The 22,507-nt window shown below is 43.4% G+C and overlaps 2 protein-coding genes across 2 annotated transcripts in view; both read right to left on the reverse strand.

Annotated features, from left to right (window-relative positions):
* The window catches only part of DNAH10 (dynein axonemal heavy chain 10), a 55,556-nt gene extending 51,465 nt beyond the window's left edge, over window positions 1–4,091 (reverse strand). The window contains exons 1-5 of the mRNA XM_072983075.2: window positions 3,689–4,091; window positions 2,129–2,215; window positions 1,203–1,351; window positions 513–621; window positions 30–145 (exon numbers count right to left, since the gene is read on the reverse strand). Of these exons, the coding sequence (XP_072839176.2) occupies window positions 30–145; window positions 513–621; window positions 1,203–1,351; window positions 2,129–2,215; window positions 3,689–3,908 (681 nt within the window). The 5' untranslated portion in view covers window positions 3,909–4,091. The remainder of the gene's footprint in view (window positions 1–29; window positions 146–512; window positions 622–1,202; window positions 1,352–2,128; window positions 2,216–3,688) is intronic.
* A 1,024-nt stretch (window positions 4,092–5,115) lies between these two features.
* On the reverse strand, window positions 5,116–21,551 carry ATP6V0A2 (ATPase H+ transporting V0 subunit a2). The gene is made up of 20 exons (XM_020788860.3): window positions 21,308–21,551; window positions 19,243–19,321; window positions 18,052–18,149; window positions 17,435–17,572; window positions 16,864–16,964; window positions 15,873–15,999; window positions 15,181–15,263; window positions 14,091–14,184; window positions 13,612–13,824; window positions 12,893–13,043; window positions 11,998–12,137; window positions 11,312–11,466; window positions 10,632–10,719; window positions 10,039–10,157; window positions 9,160–9,370; window positions 8,561–8,680; window positions 8,317–8,436; window positions 7,531–7,648; window positions 6,655–6,826; window positions 5,116–6,424 (listed from the first exon to the last, which is right to left on the reverse strand). Exons 1-20 carry the CDS (start codon window positions 21,422–21,424, stop codon window positions 6,325–6,327), a joined length of 2,544 nt encoding a protein of 847 aa, XP_020644519.2. The 5' UTR covers window positions 21,425–21,551; the 3' UTR covers window positions 5,116–6,324.
* Window positions 21,552–22,507: the final 956 nt, after the last annotated feature.

A 22,507-nucleotide genomic window follows, 5' to 3' on the forward strand; every position in this document is an offset into this window, starting at 1 on the left:
TTGAAACGCCAACAATAAACAGCTCTCACCTGTCCAAAGATCTGCTTCAGCATCACTAAGGTATGACTATTTAGTATTCCATATTCCAGCACTTCTGGCAGGACATCATTTGCTTCCATCAAATCATTGGGTTCACTAACAGTTTCTGAAAATACAGAAGAAAGTAATTATATGTTCCAGGAGTTATACAAACCCACTGCTCCTGAGCTGATTTATAAATCAGGAAAATCACGTGTGACCTCCCATCTAGACTTCAAAATGACAGGAAAAAAGGTGGGGGCCTTTATTTTGAATGCTTTTTTCTCCCCCAGTCTCTGTGTACATTTTTTAAAAGCACATTTAAGGGAATGATGGGGTATTCTTTGGATTATCAGGCTGTTTCCACTGCAGGGAAGCATTCAAACATAGTGATCTAAACGTCTAGACAGCCATTCAGTTTTGTTTTTCCTGAAATACAGACCAGCCCTTCCTTCCACCTAAAATATTCCTTGATAACCCTTCTCCTAAAATACCTGCAGTGTTTCGAAGAAAAAACACCACGTCGCTCTCCACAAAGTCTTCTGGGATGTCATTCACAGCCATGTGATAATACAAGTTATAAACCTCTTTCTTTACAATTTTCTGAAACGAACAGTAATGTTATGGGTTTTTTTTTTAAATGGTTTACGAGTATACTGACAAAACAAAAGCAAATATATTGATAGACCACTGACAAAATTATCTGTATGATGATTTTTTAGTGTTCCTAAAGGTGTATCACCTATCTTAGCATTTGGATTTTATTTTGTTTGCAGCACGTGGCTACCCTCTATTTCCAAAGCAAATAGGTTTATCTCAAGCTGCCTTCTCAAGCCGATTTCTGCAATGAAGTCCAATCTCAGCTGTTTTAAGAGAGGGTTCAAGTGAATCAGTATTTGGAATCACCCAAAAGCCACAAGATCCAGGCACTGAGGGGGAGGGGGAATCCCTTGGGAGCAGGAAAGAATCTGGAACGAATAAGCCTCTATTTTGTACAATCTGAATAGCCATTACTGGGGTATTCTAGGATCTCTCTTCATTTCAAGTCCAGAGGTCATTCTCTCTCTTTAAACCAGAAAGTCTGTTGAGATACCAACACTGCCTGTTGGCTGTAGCCATTCATCCGAGGCAGCCGGCATCCAGGCATCCCTGTGGAGCCAGCACTGAAGGAGAAAAGGACTTACTTTGTACGTCCGAGTTCTTGAGTCTTCCATTCCTAGCTCGCGCTCTATGTCGGCCATCCCAGTCCCAAGGGAGACGGTGGAGGAAAGGGCAGGCGCAGCAGGCTTTTCCTTGCCTTCAGACAGAGAGCTTTTGCTTTTCAATTCTCTCCCTAGAAACAGGAAGATTCGGAACAAAAATAAAAAAAACTGTAACTGAGAGTGCAGCAAATAACGAACACAACCTATACTAGGAAAGAAAGATAACCCCTCAGATTTATCCGGAGTGGTTAACGGAGTTGATCCCAGAAATGTACTGCTAGGTAGCGCCTGCAAAATTGGTGCAAAATCCATGTTGTGGCGGTCATTTACTAAAATGGGGTTGGCTGCATTTTTCAGGAACCGAAAGGACTGAATCATCTTCAAAGGCACCTTGTTACTCTTGGTGGGGATGTGTGTGTGAGGGTCTTCCTTGAACTTTAAAATATTTCTATACTTACTGTTGTAGCTTTTAAATAGTGTCTTTTAATTATGGAAGCTGCCTCAAGTCCTTTTTTAAGGATTAAGGCGGGGACAGATCAATATTATAAATAAATAAGCAAATACACAAGTAACCCAGCCAGATCACAGGGTCATAGAATGGCAGAGTCAGAAGGAACCCTGAGGGTCATCAGATTCAGATGACTGAAAAAGCAAAAAAAGAAAAGTGTTACTAACCCCATCTTCAAAGCATACTGCAGAGGTTGTGGGAGGGAAGGGAAGTAACCAGAACTGATTCTAAGCAAAAATATTTGGTTTGGCTCTTTCCCCTCGTGACCCCCCCCCAGCCATAGTGCAGTGGCAGGTGGCCATTATTCACTGTTCGGCCTCAGGCAGCAAAATATCTTGGGCCACAAGTTAAAATCACAAGTTGCTAACTAGATTTCTCCTGGATTTTCCCCCTTACTTACTTCCTTCTACCACTGACATGGAAGAGGCCCCACCTAGCCTCTCGGAACGACTGTCTTCTTCATCAAAGCCTTCTTCAAACGGGACTTCTATTTCAGAATGACAAAAAGATATAAAAAAAATCACACACACGTTACAATAACATGTCTATGGAAAACTTCATCGCTGAGGGAAAAAATGAGCTCTTTTTGTGTTTCCCTTTGTGTCCAAGCAGGTATTTTATACACTGAAATAAACACGTTCAAACAGAAAAGCAGAACTTCCCATTTGAGCAACGGCTTAAAACTTAGAATCTGTTTATAAAACAAAATTGAATCTAGAGTCAAGGTTACAATCTAGGGAAATAACAGGAAACTGATTACATTACAGTATACCCAGAATAGAGTTTGCATAGGTGTGAATTTGAGCCTGACGTCTACCTTGAAACCCAAAACTAAAGTAGGAAGTTACAGGATACAATTATTCCATTGGACAAAAAAAAGTTTTCCATTTGTTTAGAGGCATTAAAATATTTCTAGTTAAGGCCTAGCCCTCTATCAGCTGATTTTTGTTGTTGCCTACAGCTGTTTTGCTATTGCAGTACATCCGCATCCTCTACTACGTAGTAACGTACGGTAATTTCTTATTCTGCTCTCCCCAACTAGACAAAACATGCGGTTTGAAGAGAGAACCAAAGAGCCTCCATGTTGTGGGGATGAAAAGAGAAAAAGAAATTCCCATCACTAATGAAATTTAACCAAGTAACTTGCAAAATGCCACAGGTTTAAGGCAGATTTCTAAACTCGGCAGTTTCCAAAAGCATTGCACTAAAAACCTCCACCTCCCGAACCATCGCTTGGCACCGTCTGCAATCCAACACATGTGGAAATTTGTGGAAGACAACTTAAAAACCCCAGAAAGTGCATTTTTAAAAAAGCCAAGAGGAAACTGGTGCCACTGAGGAGTGAGAAGTAAAAACCCAATGGGCTGATGTGTGAAAAACCTGTTTCCTTCTGAAAAACCCAAACCCTTTGGTTAACCAATTAATGTAAGATAACATAGTGATTGAAATGCCGCTCCTCCGCCTAACAAGGAGCCACAGATAAATTTCCCCATTTCTGACTCTCCCTGTCCATGAATTCATTTTTAAATTCTCAAGTGCCTCAAGTGTTTCTGAGGAGATTTAAAAACAACGAAAACACTGTTTTTTTTCCCCAAGGCTGGTTTGAAAAGAAGTACTGGAGTTTGGTTATTTTTTTTTATGCCCTTTGCACGCCCCCCCTTGAACCGCCCCCATCTAGTCCAAGGCTGAGCCAGAACGTAACGGGACAAGTAATTAGTAACTTGAACAGATTACAACAGCCAGTCTCGGCTTCTATCTATGGAGGAGGGAGAAAGGCATCCAGACCAGCCTGGCTACTCAGGAGGAAAGGGGGGGGCACTCTGCAGATGCTCAGGGGGCCACGTCCTTGCGCTGGGTCTCATGCCAAGCAAGGGGCTGGGCGGGGGAGGGCTAGGCACTCTGCACATGTTCAGAGGCACTGGTGTGGTGGTGGGGCGGCGGCGGCGCGAGTGCCGCGCACCGATTTCGACGTCGACTTCATCGAGGCGTATCTCCTGGCGGAAGAAAAGGGCGGCGGGCTCCCCTTCCTGGCTGGCCGAGCCCAGGTTGAGGAAATGGAGGAGCCGCTCGGCCTCCTCGCCGTCGCAGCGGTTGAGCAGCTCCTCGAAGGGAGCCCCGTCTTGGACGCCCAGCGCCTTCCGCAGCCGCTCGCCCACCCACTGCACCCGCACGTCGTCCATGACGCGGCTCTCCGGCCCGGAGAGGCGGCTCTCCCCCTCAGGACAGGCTGCGGAGGTCCCTTGGTCGGGGGGCCACCAACCCACGGCAAGCGGGAAGGCTTCGAGGGCTTTCCCGTTAGGCCTAGGCCTCGAGACGCCCGGGCGTCGCCATGGCAACCGCGCGGGCCTGGGCCGGCCGGCCAGCGCCACCCTCAGGCCTCCTTTTTAAAAATACTCATTTTATTTCATTTCTCGGTCTGACCCAGGGGCAGAGCAAGGGGGCAACCCAGTACCTTAAACACGCCGTCATGAAGTGAAACGTGTTTTTATTTTTAATAATTTTTTGTGTTTTTTTGGGGGGGGAAGCTTGCTTTTCCATGTCAGATTTCAAAGAATGTCGCCTTCAAGCTTCGGACTTCTGCTTCCCGAGGTCCAAAAGACCAAAACCGAAGTGCCCCTGAGCATGTACAGAGGGCTCTCCCCCCCACACACACTGAGTGATGGACGCCAGCCCTAAGAGCTAACCTGTTTTATGTATGAGGAAGTGGACTTGTCTAGGAAAGCTCCCCTTAAAAATATACAGTAATCGGCTTTAAGGCGCCACCACTTTTTTTAATTAAATTTTTTTCTTATTTTATTTTTGCTTTTACCTAGATCAACAGGAATCTATCCCTTCCACAATATACCTGATCGGCTTTCCTCTGCTTCAGGATCACCCCATGAGTGAAAACATAATCTCTACCATGGCTGGGGGGGGGCTTCATTTTTTTTCTCCCCATCTACTATTTCTTCCACCATTTAATCCCTAAATTTTTAACCTTGGATTCAGCCCACTTCTAAAAGAACAAGGGAGACAGGCATCCTTTGCAAATCTGGGCAGATCCGCAGAATGAAATGTACAAAATCTACATTCGCAGGACAGTCTCTTTGTATTTTTTGTGGGTGTCTGGGCAGGCATTTAAAAACCAGTTTACTTTTACTTAAAAAAAACCCTGCCCTTCCACTACGGCATGGTCCAGGCTGCATAAATCTAAACATCTCATTAAATTTGCCCAATTCTTGCTATCTCTCTCTTTTTTTTAAAGGACTGAGGTCTTTTTTTATAACTTGCAGGTATTCTATTCCCCCCTAATTAAATCATAATTACCCAGAGATGTGTATCGCTGTCTGTCATTTAAGAGAAAAGCCATATGTTCATTTTAAGCTACAATTCAACAAGCAGAATGGATGTCCTCAAAATGAGCAATTAGCTTTTATTTGAGTAGGAAAGTAACAAGATTAGATTTATTCTGGGACTTATAAAATTATTTAAGGTATTGATATCCCCGTTCTGTTTGAGTATTTTTTAAAAAAAAAAATCCTTTAAAAGCTACCTATCTTCACAGAGCATAAACAAAACATGTTCAATACCAAACTGGCTTCTGTGTCCAAATGAAGCTGTTACCTGATCGTGCAAGTTTTAAACTTCCAAGTCGTGGAATGCTACATAAAAAAAGGAGTATGTACTAGTGTCAAAGATAACCAGGAAGTTTGCTCAGTAAAGCCAAAATATCTTCACATTCCCGTACTGAAAAAACGTAAGAGCATACTTTGTTTTCAGAGAAAACTTTTTGGTTGTGCAAATACATGAACACTCTTGGAAGAGCAGTTCGAATACTTAAGACTTTCGGAAGGAAAGTCTTCTCAGGTAGTAATCCTGGGAAAACATTTAAGGAGTGCTCCTGTATCTTGCTGCAAATAGACATCTCCCACAATGAACCAGAACTAAATGCTTCCAAATTCTTCAGTAAACCTGAAATCCAGAGTGGTTTTGTGGCCCTTCTCCTAAAAAAAAAAAATTACAATATGCAATGGAAACATTGGCAGACCTCTTGTCCCAAATGGAGGATTTAAAAGAAAATCTTAGCACCTATTAAGACTACGTATCAAGTCTTAACAGTTCCCTATGAATACTGAAAGATCAACAGCATTCTTGGTTGCTATCAGATTTTCTTCCGCTCTGAAATTACCCATAGATATGGAAATATTAGTGGCAACGTTCAAGGAGATAAACAGTGCAATCCTATGCATTTTTAAAAAACTCACAGTCCCTCTCCATTCAATGGGGCTACTCCCAGGTACATATACATAAGGATCATGCTTCAAGGATTTCTTAAAGCAAACAAATAGTTCTTTAAAGCAACTACAGCATTTTTAAAAGGAGTAATCTGATGTTCAGAATCAGATATATGTGCTCAGGAAAGGAAAACGCACATTTGTTATGCCCGTTTATAAGAGGTCCCACGTTTGCAAAGTCCCAACTACGAGGTCGTATATTACAAAATAATTTTGGCCACACTATAAGGCAATTAGTGATGTTCTTTTCTCCAGGGAGGTGTACAAAGATGATACCTAAGAGCATGATTATTTTCAAACAAGTCCAGAAACAGCAGCCAAATCATGCAAGATCTCTATTAAAATATAAGGAAATTTCTTGAAAGGAGAAAGGTGTGAACTTGTATCCTTCGCCCGCATAGAATTTGTTTTGAAACTCTACCCTGCAACGAGAAACAAAATCAGATTAAGATGAAAGCCATTAGACATGGAGATCTCTAAAAACTTTGCAAAATTGTTCTGCCAACAGGAACTGAATTCTTAGGCTGTACAAATTAAAATATTCATTTCTTTATGCAAATAAGCCACATTCAAATTAAAAGACCCAAAAGGTTTTCTGAAAGAGAGAGCTTCATTACCTATCTACGAAAAAGCTAAAAAAGAAAGCACATACCAGTGAAGTCGTATAGCGTGCAGAAAAGCTGAAAGACCTTCCATGAGTAAAAGAATGAATATTGTTAAAACCATAAATAAGGCTGAAACTGGAACCAGCAGCAGGATCCCATATGTGGCGTCCACACGAAGGCCCACTCTCATGATCATAGCCCATAGCACTTCCGATAACTCTAAAAAAAATTGTTCACAAAGATTCATTTAGCAGATCACCACTTACCTAAAAATAAAACAGCCTGCTGCCTCAGGAAGTTGACTATGCTAGTATATTGTCCGCTTTAACATGTTCCTCCTCTTCTTTTTTGACCCATGAGATCAGAAACATCTGCTTCCAATTTCCTTTAACAACCATCAGGAACTCAAAGAACCTAAGGTTTAACTAATGGAAACAAGCCAGGATCAAACTAGGTTTCCAAGTGTTCATTTATTCTCAAACCATGGTTTAATAATGGATGTACAAACTGGGACCCTTCAGATGTTATTGGTCTACAACGCTTCCTCCCTAGCCAGGACAGGCAAATGGTGAGAGATTTTGGAAACTGTGATCCCAAAACATCTGAAAGGCCCTAGTTTAAATAAACTATAGTCACAAGTTGGGCCAGTGCCAAACTTGGTTAGCTTACAACTAGAAATAATTGTTTTTGTACTTCCCCATAGAGCAAAGGAGAAGAAAAGGGCAAATTCTAATTAATCATTCATGTGTCCGACTGTTTCCCTAACCTGGTTTTTACCAATCGTATACATAGTACAGCAGCCTTTGGTCCCAAAGGAACAAAATGTGTTCTTTATTAATTTGTGTATTTTTCAAATCACAGGAAAGAGGCCAAGGAGGCTTTTTAGATAACAGAACATCTGAGATCGTCCGTGGGATACTTACGTGCATGGGCCAAGCTGAGTGCCCAAAGCCTCAAGTATGAAGCCGTGTTTGAGATGCATCCCAGGCAGTATTCAATGGTGTGAATAGCTTGATCCATGAATACATCTAGAAAATTAAACTAAAACAAGATGAAGTATAAATATATGGTTGCACACAGAAGTTCTACGGCAAGCAAGTCAAAGTGAAAAAGAGTTCTCAGAAGGGAGAAAGGCGCACGGGGAAGTCACTGTAATTAGCAAATCCTTTCTGGTAGAAGGATCTATTTATAAAGCATTCTTAACATACATGGCATGTTGAATCAATTAATAAAGATGACCAGTCTCTGCCCCAAGAAGCTTACAATCAGGGAAGGAAGGAGCTGATGATGGATGGAAGGAAGGAAGGAGCTGGTGATGGATAAGAGGAAGGAAGGAAGGACTCTCTCTCAAGGAAGGTGGTCAAGGGTAGACAGGAGAAGAATAGGCATTCAGTCAGGTCTGGGCTGAGGAGTTAATCCCAAGACTTCAGAAGTGTGATTCAACAAGAGCTTGAAAAGCAAAAGGCAGCATCTGTTCTGAATGGGGTATGGAATAGTGTGTAATTGTTCTGCAAGTAATTCCAGATTAGTCATCAAAAAGATAGCCATAAAGGAAAGGGCAGTGAAGATACATCCAAAGTAATACAAAGCCACAAAATACATACACATATTTTAAAAACTCTACAACTTCAATTAAGTGAAGGGAATTCACTTAATTCTGAACCAATGGTTAAACATACTATATATGCGCATACAAAATACACATTTACCACTTCTTTATCCTCGTCTTTATGTCTGGTATCCAAAGAGCTGCCTCCGTCTTCCGTATCGTGAGTTATTAACAAAGCAATCTCCTCGTCACTTTCTTTTCTTACTAGCCGGTAACCTTTCTGCAGGGAAAAAGTCAAGACGTGTTCTCTTTATATACCATATTTTAAGAACCGGCAGTGGGGAAAGGGACGTTTTCCCATCAAATATAAACCTGTTCCCCATACAATTATTTCAGATACATACTCGGTACGCCGCAATGCCTCGGCCACCGCTGTTCAACCAGTATAAATACAGTGGTTTTCCAAAAAGCAACACAGGAACGGAAAGCGCGGCCACAGTCATCAGAATTCTCTGTACAATAATCTGTTTCGGAGGGAAGGGGACAGAAGAAAAAGCTGCTTTATAAAGAGGTCAGCTTTTTGTTAGCAAGACAAAAGCTGCCCCCAAACCTATCTAATTGCAGTGAAAAGGCATTTTAAACGAGGCAGTGCATCTTTCTCTTAGAATTTTAAGACTACCTGTTGTGTCATGCCAGCTTCTATGAGGTACGCACAATTAAAAAAAAAAAACCAGGAAATGTATACCATGTTTCCTCGAAAATAAGACAGACTAAAGCAAAGTTATATAACTGTAAAAGAGCTTCATCTTCCGGTTTTCCAGCCAGCTTTGCAAAACGCATCAAACCAACAGGAGGCTCTTTCCTAAAGCCACTGATTTCAGCTAGCGAGATTTAAGTACAGTACTTTCTTTCAACTTCCCCCTTAAGGGAAGTTTGGAATATGAGATTTGAGACAAGACAAGGGGAGGGAATTTTGTCTTTCAAGTTATAAACGGTCACACACCTGTCCGGAGAAAAGGAAGTTATCTGTTTTCCCAGAAAACATGAACATGTTGATGAACTGAATTAGAATGCTGGGAGCCGACCTGGAGTTTTCGACACTGAAAGCCAGCCATTTATAGACGATCATAAATACAAGATAGCCAAAGATGGACAGAATAAACAGAAGTTGAGGGATGAACACGAAATAAATATTATATTTCTTCTTAAAATGCCTGTTGAAACGAGAAAGAAATGTGTCAGATTCTTGATCTAGAGTGGCCATCAATTTTTATACAGAAAATTCACAGAGAAATAAATTCACCATCTATAGAGTGCTTTAAGAAGAACAAGGTTTATTCATTTCCAAGAGGGACATCTGCCTTGGCAAAGAAGCCTCCAACCTTCCCACGGGCTGCTTTCCTTTTTAGTAAAATGCAAAGCAACTAAGAAGTGTGCTTTGCAGGCTGTAGCCATGTGGAGATGCGGTGGAATGAGGAGCGAGACACATAATAACAGTACATATAAGGTTCCTTACGGTCTAAGGCAGACATTAAACGATGAGCTTACATTGGTTGCAGAAGCTACACGGGGTAATACAATCTGACAGAGAAATCAAGGTACAGTAGGACCCCAGTATCCACTGTTTCACTTATCCGCAGTCTGAGAGTATTAAAATATTAAATGAAAAAAATGTATTTTCACGATGTATTTGCCAGAACTGGCCACTAGAGTGAGCTAAAGACCATGCAATATATTCTAGTTGAAAATACTTTTCTCTGGATTTTTTTTTCTTTCTTTTACCATGCTACGTATAGCGTTCACTACTATCCATGGTTTTCAGCATCTGCGGTTACAGGGGTCCTGCTGTATACGAAATAAGTCCTGGATATTCTGTACTCACCAGTGGTTAAATCCCCCTAGGACAACTCCAAACACCATGTGGACCACTCCAATAATTACAGACATTTTCATTTTGAAGGAATTTAGGAAACTGAGGCGATTGCCGGCTAGGTTCCAAATCTAGAAAGAGAAACGGAAAACACAAAACGTGATGGCACACGCCACAAGTCCTAGATATTCTGACTCGGCTACGCTATTACGAAATATAGCAATAAAGTATTTCCAAGAAAATTCTGGATCAAATGCATTTGCTTCCAAAAAGTAACGCCACTCAGTAAAAATTAAAGAGATGAAGAACTGGAGCTGTAATTAAGTAACTTTCTAACCCGAGGTACAGTATTCGAGACCAGAAGGACGGTCATAAACAAAGCCAGGGAGAGCCAACTCAACGGAGGCACCTGTCGCATGATAAAGAGATACCGAAATGGGAAGCTGTGAGCTGGGATCCCTCCAGTGCCCGAAACAGAAATGAGGAATGTGGTAAAGCTCTCTAGATTGTAGAGCAAGCTTTTTAGATTTGAGGGGAATTCAAAAAGTACGAATCCTTCTCAGGCACATCATCAGAACACATCAGAAGCTCTGGAGAACACTCACCGGATCGATGCCAAAGGGGTAAGCTCCTTGAAACACGCCTGTCACGTTTGGATTCAGAGTTAGGTGCTGATTATTCAAATCCTCGTCACTGTGGAATAATGTTGTTTCAAAAAAAGGGGGGGGAGAGGCACACATAAACAAAATTAAAACTTGAATGCAGACACGTTTAATATTGCACTTGATTGTTTGCTAAGGTGTTTTCCTACTAAAACAATTCAAAGCAGCGTAAGTAACCTGAAGGTAAAATTACAGAATAATCATTTTATTTTATTTTATTTTTCTGGTTCATAGGCTACTTTTCTCCCGGTCAGGGGCCTCAAAGTGACTCACAGTATTAAAAAGAATAGATTTTATAAATGCAGTAAGTAATATATTCAAAGACAATTAAACTATAAACGTAATCTACAGAGTGTAATAACTATGCCCGAGGTACGTCATTCCCCTTTCCCTCTGCTACACAAGCAGTTGTGGCAGTTAAACTGTTGATTGTTTTGCACACATGTGAAAATGCTTTGTAAGGGAATCTAAATAATATATATATATTTTAAATCGCACAAGTGGCATGTGCATTTGATGCACCCGTGAAATTAGCAAAATGCACACCAAGCCAGGGGTAGCTTTGGGTCCCAACACAATAGTTTTGTTTTTCGATCACGCCAAGCTACCTGGGAACAACTTACCGCCACTCCTCTTTGAACATCGGGGTGACGTTCCAGCGAGAGCCAAATATAATCAAGGACTTTGAAAAACAGTCATTGTAGATCAGACCCGTGTACACAGAAAACAGTCCCATTAGCAAAATGATGTATCGTCCTTGAAAAAACATCTTCATGATCTGTGAATATTTTAATCAGGCAAATCAACTCCACAAGGCAAGATCCTTTGTTACAAACACATGGCGCATAAAAGCTTTGTTTTCATTTAAGAACTCTATTGGAGGTGGACCACTTGGGGCAGCATCCAAACCAGCCAGGGGTTCAGCGCAGGGAGCAACCGTTATATTTTTACCCCACCTTTCTCCTTAAAAAGGGGGCTTCCACCAGCGCAAGACAATGTTTTAAAGCTAAAAACATGCATAAAAATACAGATATTTTAAAAGAATCAAGCAAATGTCAGACTAAAAATGGTCAGCAAAATCAGCACTGCTCTGCCAGATCAGTCTAAAATCATCACCTATGACCGGCTGTTCCTCCCCAGCCTTTCAAAAAAGATTCCTTCCTGCCTCGACCTGGAGTTGCGTGGAGTGCGATGGGGGGGGGGGGGCTTCTGGGTGCAAAGCAAGGGCGTTCCAGCCCTTCCCCAAATAAACAACAGCCTATTAAAACGGCAAAGGAAAACGAAGAGGTTTTGTCCCCTCCCCCCTTACCTCGTCTTGCGATCGCTGCAGTTTAGGGTGCTTCTCAAACACGACCATGCAGAAAGCAAAGAGGAACATTAAGAATCCATGCCCGCAATCTCCAAACATCACGGCAAATAAGAAGGGGAAGGTGATGATGGTGAAGAGAGCTGCAGGATCAGAGAGATATAAAGAGCCCGGCTTTTATAACCCGGAGGTTGATAACGCCTGGGAGCAAGACTCTCCGTTTGCTGAAGAATCAGGGCTCAAAAGCTGCCTCTAAACCTTGACCCAGGCGTCTAAAAAAAATAAAGGTGGTCCAGTGGTAAAGAAATGCAAGCAACTTGGGAAATGAGACTCTGCCGCCAGCCTTGACGTCAGGCACTTTCTCTTAAGATTTCTATCCAGGTATTCATTGAGAAAGAAACAGGAGTAAAAATAAGCAAGAGAAGGGATCCAACACACACTGCTGTAAATCTATCATCTATGCAGACCCCGAAGGGCTCAAGGGAGCCCCTGTGTGCTCTTCTGAACGTCCAGCAACGGCCAACTGGAAAAACAACATTAAAATCCCTGGTCTCTGTTCCACCAATCAAAAGTAAAAAAAAAAAACAGTTCAATACCTATGGTTAAATCATGCTGAACGGCACTGCAGACCTAATAGGCACATTTAAAGATCAAGTTGAAAAAGTTTTGCCAAAAAGACAAAAAACATCAAGGTCCTCTGAAATATTCGGTAAATGGTTGATACTTCCAAGGGTTAAGGAGCATGCACTTCCCCCACACACACACACACACACTCATCACCCCTTACTGGAGTTTTCCAAAGCTTTTTAGAAGAGTGAATGGGGAGGAGAAAAGAACAGTGTGATCCAAATAGATTCTACTTTTTAATGCATATTTTTCCAGCGTTCACATTACCCACCTGGATTTATTTCCTGGTAGTTTCCAATTCCATAAGCATCCACTATGTTCTGGAATCCAGAGGTGAATTTATTGGTCCGTATCAAAGTTGGAGGCGTTTCTTTCGTCGGTATCGTGTTCATGAATGAAGGAACAGAAGCCCCACTTTCTCTCTGGTTACAGAATTAAACAACTGCATTAATATTTCCAGCACATTTGGTGAAGCCAGAAAAAGAAGAGGCTTTTTCCTTATTCTGTCACCCAGGCACGAATCGTGGATGCACAGTAATAAAGTATACACAGCCGTGGTCTTAAAATTGCAAAGAAAGAAAAAAAAAAGGCTTACAGCAGTGGTTCCCAACCATGAGTAACCCAAGATTCCTGGACTACAATTCCCAGAGGCCTTCACCAATAGCATTGCTGGTCGAGGTTTCTGGGAGTTGCAGTTCAAGAACACCTGGGTGATCCAAGGCTGGGAACCGCCGTCCTAGAGGCAAGGGTGCACAAAAATACATGCATTACATTCCACATCTGCATGCAGCCAGATGTGTACAAAATGTCGGCTGAAATTGGACAACTCACGGACTGGATTTTGCCATTCACAGATCACGTAAGACAGCTCGGTGGTTTAGGTCTCCGGCAGAGCCAGAGTTTGAGAATTCAATTCCCCCCCCACTGGGGCAATTCCTTGACAGGGGCTGGACTTGAGATACCCCATAGGGTCCCTTCCAAATCACTTACGGAGCCCTCCTCCAGGGCTCGGCGCATGTTCAGGAGGTCGGACACCGGGCACCAGACTTCAGCGATCAAGCATTTGTTCGTGACGTCGAAACTGCAGAGGTTCAGCACGTGGTAGATGGCTTTCATTTTCTTCACCTGGACGTGCCAGGTGTAGATCGACTCAGAAGCTTTGCACAGAACTTGACGTAAATAATCCTCCGTTTTGTGCAGCACCTTTAATAAATATTAATATATATATCAATCTATCTATCTGTATATGAATGCCACAGTATCAAGAAAGGGTAGGTTTACAAGAACAGGGCCATAAATTCCCTCCCTGCTCCAGGCGGTGTGGATGAATGCTGTTCCTTTCCTCCAACTTTTTTTAAAAAATCTTAAAACGTACAACACAAGAAATATAAGGTCTTCCATGACAGCCGTTTGAGTCTCCATGGCTTGGGGGGGGGGCAAAAGCGAGTGTCAGTTAACGTTTTACTCACAACATGGAGATCCTGAATGCGAATCTGGAGTCCCTCCATCACCATCCTGTGCTCCTCCAGAGTGCTGGGATAAGGGTACATATGGCAATGGTAGCTGGCAAAATAAGAGCAAAAAGTTCAGACAGACGAATATGGGAAGATACAAATAGTGCTGCCAAAAGCGAGGACATATTGAATGCAATCCTCCAGAAAACTTCTACCTATAGAATGAATGACAGTGGGTGCCTTCTGTGGCTTTTGAATGGTGGTCCGAGAAATACATTAAATCCTTGGGAGCCTATTGGGGGGTGGGCCTCATGAGATGATTAGAAATGACCGACAAGGCTCCTGAGCGTAAGCTTGCTATTACCAACTTTCATCGGATTTCGCAGCCCGTAAAGCTGTGGCTAAGACAAGCTGTATCTGATCAGTCGAAGGCTGGCTTTCCAGGAACCTCACATAACCCACTATGAACAAAGCAGGATATAAATATAATTCACAAATACGTGCACCTGTGCATGCGTTGTCAACCATGACACCGGGAGAGGTATGTTGTGGGCTGCATGACAACAGCGCAAAAAAAAAAAAAACTGGCCGATTTCTCAGGGTGTTAAAGAATGCCGCCCTGAAAATGCCCCTGAGCCTTTTGAACCGGAAAACCATCCTCATTATTTTAGAATGGCAAAGCTGGAAAGGACCCTATGGATCGTTAAGTCCTGACCGGGCTCCATACAGGGAAGAAGTCTAAAAAGCCGCTGAGAACAGCCATGTTGCATCCGGACTAACCGATGATCAATATCTGAGTTGGCAGAGTGACCGGCTGAAATCTCACCTGCCAGGGCAGACTGCCAGGTCAGCCACACAATGGCGTGACATCTGGCAGCCATCAGACAGCAACAGGAAAGAAAAAGTGAAAAGCCCCAGGGACACCCAGACAACTGGGTTCCCTGCACCCCAAAAAAAAAATCCTCAATAAAACAGCCTGCTCCTGCAGTTCCTTCTCCAGCATTCAAGCCCTCCCCTCTTGAAGGGACCAAGACTGCGTCTCACACAAGGCTGCCTGAAATGTTAACAAAGAGGACCGGCACAAGGAAATCATGCTAATCCTTACCAGTCGCAGATCTTCTTAACCTTCTGGCCAATCTGTTCACCCCAATAGGAGATTAAGAAAACAAACCACTTCGCCGGTTCTCCCTGGAAAGAGAGCGCCAGTATTTCAAGTTTGGGATCAACGGCTGCCGCATTGGGGGATGCGCGGCCAATTTTATAGAGAACCAGCACAGACAATGTTTAAGAGCCGAGATTAAAATTAGGCTTTAATGTACAAAACGCACATTTCACATACACAAGGAGGTCAGGGAGCTTCCGTTCATGACGGGAGTAAAGAAAGGAGGAAAGAGAGAGGGGGGCATAAATCAAGAATTAAACCAAGAGTTCTCTTTTTTTTAAGCCACACTGTGCCCACCTTTGGATGGCATGTAAACAAACAATGGGAAGATCTCTTCATCATCCAGTGGCTGCACGCCAGCATCACAATAAACCATGGTTTATGACTAATAAATCTATGCTATAACAAGCTGTGGACTCATTTTCTCCCTTTTTATTCTGTGACACAGCCACAAGAAAGAGCTAAGATTTAAGTACTGGCTTTAACTACAGCTTGTTGTTTCACACGAGAAGGGACGATCTGCGGTTAACCTTAATCGTGGTTTGCTTGAAAGAAACCACCATTGGTGAAGCGTTCGGTAAAGCGGGATGCAGTTCACAGGGACGTTATGTTATCAATGCGTCCTGTTTACTCACCGTATCTGGGTCTTCCAGACACTCCTCCACTTCTGAGTAAGAAACAATTGTATACCCTTTGCAGACCCGCCACAACATTCTCTCAAAAGCTTCGATTTTTGCTCGGTGAACTAAGCCAGAGATGAATCTGCAATAAAATTAAAAGGAAAAACTGTGTTGGAGGAGTACACATTACATGAAAGATACTGGCCATTCAGATTATTTGCAAGCTAAAATACTTCCGCCACTGATACTACAGGCCACATTTGGCAGATCAAAACACCATGAATTCAACGACCCCACCATTTCTGCCAGATTTTTTTAAAAATTACTATTCTCTGCTTTCCCAGAAAGACCACAAACACTTGAAGCAAACCTCATAAAGCACATAGAAGTGATTTTCAGTCATATTCATCAGGACAGTGAGATTTTGTCATTCTGAGGCTAATGGCAGGCTACAAGCCTAATATATTTAATCAGGAGCACCTTCTAATGAACTGCTTCCAATTAAACATGCTTAAAATTCCGTATTAAGCAAAAGCAAGCCAGATGCTTACAAACGTGTGCGACACCTAAATAAAATACAATCCGCTCAGACTCCCTTCCTCACAAGAAGAGAAAAAATAAGGGCTGAATCTAATGCTCTGCTGGTGGGATTTTCTTCTCTCTTCCATCCTGCAGCTGCCCGAAAACCAGTTCTTCAGACTTCCTAACCCCCCAGAGCTGTTTTTCCGAGCGCCTGCCTTCTCCCGACCCTGCTGGATACCTTCGTTCTACGAGCAAAACTCCACCACTGGATCCTGTCCTATAAACAGGGCCATATACCAGTATGAACTTACGTGCTCCAGAAAGCTGCTTTATATGTTACCGAGACAGACTCTTCTTCAGCATTAAATGTACAATGCGCAAGAAGAGTCAGCGTTCTGAGTAATACACCAGTGTTGCCGATTGCCAACCACCACCCCCCGCTCAGAGTGTCACACATCAGCCTAATGTTTTTTTAATTACCTACCCTAGTTTGGCACCAAGCCTGTGCATGCAGCTGTAGTCCACCGAAGGCTCAATTTCTAAAGCAGGGAATTCTTCATAATTAGCCTGCACAGAGGACTCATACTAAAAACAACAATTAAAAGGAGAGTTATTGGATGGATGGCCTGCCTCCAGCTACAGCAGAATAGGGTGGATTCGATTTAAACCACAAGGTTTAAAATCAGGATTTTTGGACGATTCAAATTTTTTTAAAAACCACACCATTTAAACATTTTAAATCCTTGCTTAAATCAATTAGATTTTTTAAAAACCCATTGATATTTTATCCACCCTGCAGCAAAGTGTAGATTCATAGCGGCAGATTCAAAACATCTGACACCGATGTTCCCCTGTATCCGGCCTTGAAATCAATGGGACTTGTTGCCACTGATGTCTCCAGGAACGTTCCCTAATTTCAGTGGGTCTGTCCAGGTCTGGCATTTTGGTCTCCTGCAGAAGCCGATCAAGGCCCAGAATCTCTCCCCAGCTCCCAACTTTCCGCCCACCCAGTTTGAGAAGGTTCGGAACTTTGTCCGCACAACACATGCGATTACCTCGGCGGTTCTCCTGACGAAGGACCGAGTGATCCGCAGCATGTGGGTGTACTCTGTCAGCTCCAGGAGGTTCCTCCTCAGCTTCTCCTTGTTTTTCGTCACTTCTCTCAGCTCCACTTCGAGCTTCTGCAACTGCTCCTACAGAAGAAGGAAGCCAAGGCATTTGCACAGCTGTGATTTCGTACCGGTTCGCTCGGTTTTACCAAACGGGACCTAAAGGGGAGTGCAGGAGGGTGCTCGGCAACCGGTCAACAAAATCCACCTAGGCTTTACATCACTCACTCAAAAAAAAGGGGTGTTTCGTATTCTATTCCACCTCCAGTCCCCGAGCCACAAAGAAGGCAAATGGCAGGAAAGTCTGACAATCAACCGCCATGTTGTCGGTTCCCGTTCCAAGGGCTGAGCAAACGCAGCCTTCCAGATGTAGCCAGACGACAACATTCAGCATTTCCTGCAACTGTGTGTGCCGGCTAGGACCGAGGAAAAGTTCAGCAGTCTCTAGGGAGCTGAATGTGGTCAATACCCATCCTTCGCCATCATTTCACCCCTTCTGCTGAAGGTATGGAGTCTCCTGCCTGAAGCGGAGAAAGGGGAAAAAAAGGTTTGCCCCCCTTTACCTGGATTTCCAACATCTGCTTAAGTGGGGGAGCAGCAGGGATAACATTTCCTTCTGGAAGAGGAATGTCTGCTCTCTTGATTTCCTGCACCAGGTACCCTGGAGTCAAGAAAAAGAAGAAACCCTTTTAAGACAGCATTCTCCATTAACAGGAATATTTCTCTGAAAACGCTTTCTGAGAAATAACATTTTCCACCCTTCACAGCAGCAGGCTTTCAAAGTCCTTGCCTTAAGGAGACCCTGTCACCTTTGCTGTGTAGGCCCCGGAAGCGCAATAGAAGGATGCTGAGCCTGGTCCCCAAGCTGGCTAAGCACAGGGAGATCGCTCACTCCATTTTTTCAAGGCCTCCTTGTACGCATACACAGCAAAGTGCACTCAGAACTTCCCTGCCCAGCCAGAATGAAGGAGAACATCCATTTTAACACAATTTAGTGTACTTCAAATCATCCTGCATGCTTTTAACCTGGTGGTTGATCATAGTTTGTGAACCATAATAAATGGCTCACTGAGATTAGTGGTGGATAAAATTATCGTCTGCCTGGGAAATTCTCCATAGGCCTCAAAAGAACCTTCCTTGAAAACAGCACCCCTTTGTCCCAGAATGAACTATTTTTTAATGTTAGATTTGTATTTTTTTTAAGCTTGTGTACGAGTCAACCTTTTCTGGTAGTAGTCCAGAAAAGGTCCTGCTCTCTATTAACGCCACAAATTAATCCGATTTATAGGCACACCAGAAGGATCAGGCTGGGATAACAGGAAGGTTCCTTTGGGGCAGGATAATCCTTTAAATATCAGATTTCAGGACGCTTCAGGTTTTAGAAATCAAAGATAATGATGGACATAACCCAATCAGGAGGTCTCCAAACAAAGTATATGCCAAGCAATTAAGTAATTAACACAGCAGCAGAGTATAAGACCCCAAGGATGTTTGCACACAATTCTTTGAACAGCAAATTTCAAATCCTTATGTAGAACTAGGATTGGGTGATCGTTAATACAAAATCTTAGTAGTGTGAGAAGGCAATTAGCAACAGCTGAGGAATTCAATAGCTTCCAGTCACATAGGTTAATGCGCTTATCTTGTTTTCCTAAAGGCAACTTGACTCCAGAGTCAAAGGAGGAGAGAAAGAGAGAAGATCGCACAGATCAGATTTCTTGAACCGTGAATAAATGACAGAACCCAGAGCTTACCTAAGATCCTTTCCATCTCTTCGCATTTCTTCACTTCGTTCACGTATTTTCTCTGAAACACACTGGTGCTTGGGTTGAGCTGGAAAGACGGAAAACGTTATTTGCGTGATTAGGGAAGACTCTGCCGTAAAATAGGTGACAGCGATATAACTCAGATTGCTTTTAAAAGAGGATTAGACTCAATTCACTGATGAGGTCTCTCATGGCCCGATAGTTCATGACATACAGATGCCGAACTTCTCTGGATAGTGCCAGTGAATCACTGAGTACCCTTTAATAGAAAGGAACCACAAGAAAGCCTCCCTGGCCGGTACGCTTGCTAGAGAGACCTGGCTGATCCCTTTTGGAAATGTGATGCTCAAGCGGGAGATTCTGGTCTGATCAACCAGGGTTCTCTTACACTCAAAGGGGAAAATTTCTGAAAATTCTGGTTGGAAAGAAGAAACCATATGACTGTTCACTTTCCCCATCCTAGGAGATGTATCAGAGCCTTTAAATCATGCAGCTATACATGATACCAAAACATGGATCGTATTGTTTTTAATGTAAATACCTCCAAGCGTAAACTCTTGTTCAGAAACGTTTATGGCATAATAAAGGTGTTTCAAAAACTCTGTTGCTACACTGCAACACACCAGGCATAGCAACGCCCCGGGGAAAGAGTGAACTCTCTTGCTGATTTTCCTTAACTGCTGGATTAAGACTTTTGATTCAATAATTTGAGACAATAAAAGACCAATGTGTTTGAATTAAGCTAGTTCTAGTATGAAAGACTCCGTTTGAAGTGCAAAGCTCCCTGAAAAAACTGAGAAGATCTGGGTGTTTCAAGCAAAACAGGAGACTCTGCACGCCTGCAGTGAAATGAAAGGAATGCCAATCCAAACGCAAGGATTGAGTAACAGCTCGGTGTTAAAGGGTGCATCATAAAGCAAGCATATGAATTATCTTTGCCCGACAGCTGAAGGACGGATTATTCCATATCCGGTTGAGATATGAACCAGTTTCTGTAGGAAGAACAGGAACAACTGGACTATAAAAAGTAAGAAACAAATACAATAAGGACACGCTGTACTTCTCACTCATGAACTAGCCATGTTGGTGAAGAGCCATCGCACCACCTGCTCTGAAAGAAGGTGGCACCAAGTGATTGAAGCTGTTTGCTGTTTTTCTGCAAATCTCTATTGAAGGAACCCTAAAACCTTCATTCAGGAAGTCTAGAGACATTCTCCTGTTCATAAAATGTTACAAGCAAGGTTTTCTTTTTAATTTGCCTGCTGGGCAACCGAGGACCAAAAAAAAAAAAGCTTTCAAGCTGATTTGTGCAACTCCTAATATGAGAAGGCTTTTAAAGGAAATTGGGGTGGTGGTGGGAGGAAATAAAGAAAAGAAATTCTTATGAGGACTCTCTTCTTTGGTGAGGCCGGCTTTTTACCTCTGCACTGCCAGCTCAAGGCGTTACACATCAGATCGTATGCAGGAACAGAAAGCGGCAGAAGAGGTAGGGGTGGCCCTCTGTACCATCATTATAGGTTAAAAAAAAAAAAAAAAATTAAAAATAATGAAAATAAAGCAGCAAATAAAAAAGTCAAAAAAAATGTGGTGCCACCTTAAAGTCTGTAATATTGTTTTTTTTTTAATTTGAGCTTTCATGGACACTTCCTCACCCATTAGAGAAAGAGACCTCACAGGGCAAGTATTTATACATTGCATCCAACTAGAGCTCAATCTGCAGAAATTTGGTTGGTTGGTAAGAATTTGTCTTATCTATTGTTTTTTTTTAATTATTCTCTTATTTATTTATTTTTCTCTCTCTTATCATGAATAGGAAAGAATTCCTCCTGTAAATCCAAGTAGAGGAATGATGACTTTACCTTCTCCCCCCCCCCCAAAAAAATCTGGTGAATTCAGAGAGGGAGCCTCCAAGGAGTTGCCTCTCCCACCCTAACCCCCCACACACACACAACAACCACCCTGCGAGGTAGGAGAGGCGGGTCAAGAACAGCCCCCTTGCCTTCCTCCTCCTCCCCCCCCCAGGGATCATCAAGGGTGGGGGGAAACCACTCACGTCTCGGAAGTGGGCCAGGCCGCGCTCCCCCAAGGCGCTGAGGCACTCGTAGGCCGAGCCGGCCTGCAGGAAGAGCTGGGCCAGGCACATCGTCTCGCTCCGGAACGGGGACCCCATGGCCGGGGAGGGAAGGGAAGGAAGCCCCCGGCGTCTCTAGGGTCGCGGCGGAGGAGGCGGCGTCCCAGTTCCTCGGCCACGCTGATTCCGAGGGCTGGAGGGTTCGGCCCGGCCCGAGGCCATAGGGACGGAGGAGACCCCCCCCCGCCTCTCCGCCTCCCCAAGGTCCAGCCGCTTCCGGTTTCTCCTCGGGAGCCTTCGAGTTGACGGAAGGGCGGGAGCGAGTCCCCTCGGCTCTGCTTCCGCCCCTGCTTAGGGAAAGGCCATGGGTCCGCCGGCGCCGCTCTGCCCTTGCACGACTCTATGGTAAGCGTTCGCTTGTCTCTAGGCTACAGCAGGGACCGAGTTCGGGGCCGGAAGTGCGAGGAAGGGCTTTGTTTGAGGGCTCGGCCGGGGGCGGGATTTCCGGCTCCGTCTTTCCAATGGAATTTAAAAGATTAGAGCACGTGGGGGGGGAAGGCAAAATCTTTAATTTAGCTTCAGTAATTAAGGAGTTCTGAGGGCAGCTCCCTTGTAGGCTCAAAATAAGCTTTATAGGTGAAACTAAAATAGAAATAAAAATAACGTGGTGGCCCTTTAAAGACTGTCATATTTATTTTAATGTGAGTTTCAAGGCCACTTTCATATCAAAGGGGGAGAAAAAATAAAGATGCTACCATACTTTGCATAAAGTACTTTGCCGCTCAGAGTGGTCGCATAGACCAGATGGGCGGGATACAAATCAAATAAATAAATAAATAAAATTGTCTGCCCATATTCATCTGTGTCATTTATATCTATTTATAATTTTAGAAAAAACTGCAGTGCCTCTCCCCTAAGGAGGAAGACTGGAACGGTTGTAGTGTCTGGTGCTAACTGAGGTGGGCAACATCCGAGGTGTCTAACCTCCCTCTTGTTCTCTCTCTTTCAATTAGATTTGTCTTTAGAATTCTTCCAGCACCCCTTCTAATGGAGTCCAGCCCTGTGGGAAAAAGGGGGGGGGAACACACGGCCCTGCCCCACACGTGCTCCACAAAACCCATGGAGAGTCTTCACTCATTCTCCCAGGCAGAGGCACAGTCAAAAGGAGCGAGGGGCGAGACA

This window comes from Pogona vitticeps, chromosome 14 (genome assembly GCF_051106095.1).
Source record: "Pogona vitticeps strain Pit_001003342236 chromosome 14, PviZW2.1, whole genome shotgun sequence".
Taxonomy (NCBI): Eukaryota; Metazoa; Chordata; class Lepidosauria; order Squamata; family Agamidae; genus Pogona; species Pogona vitticeps.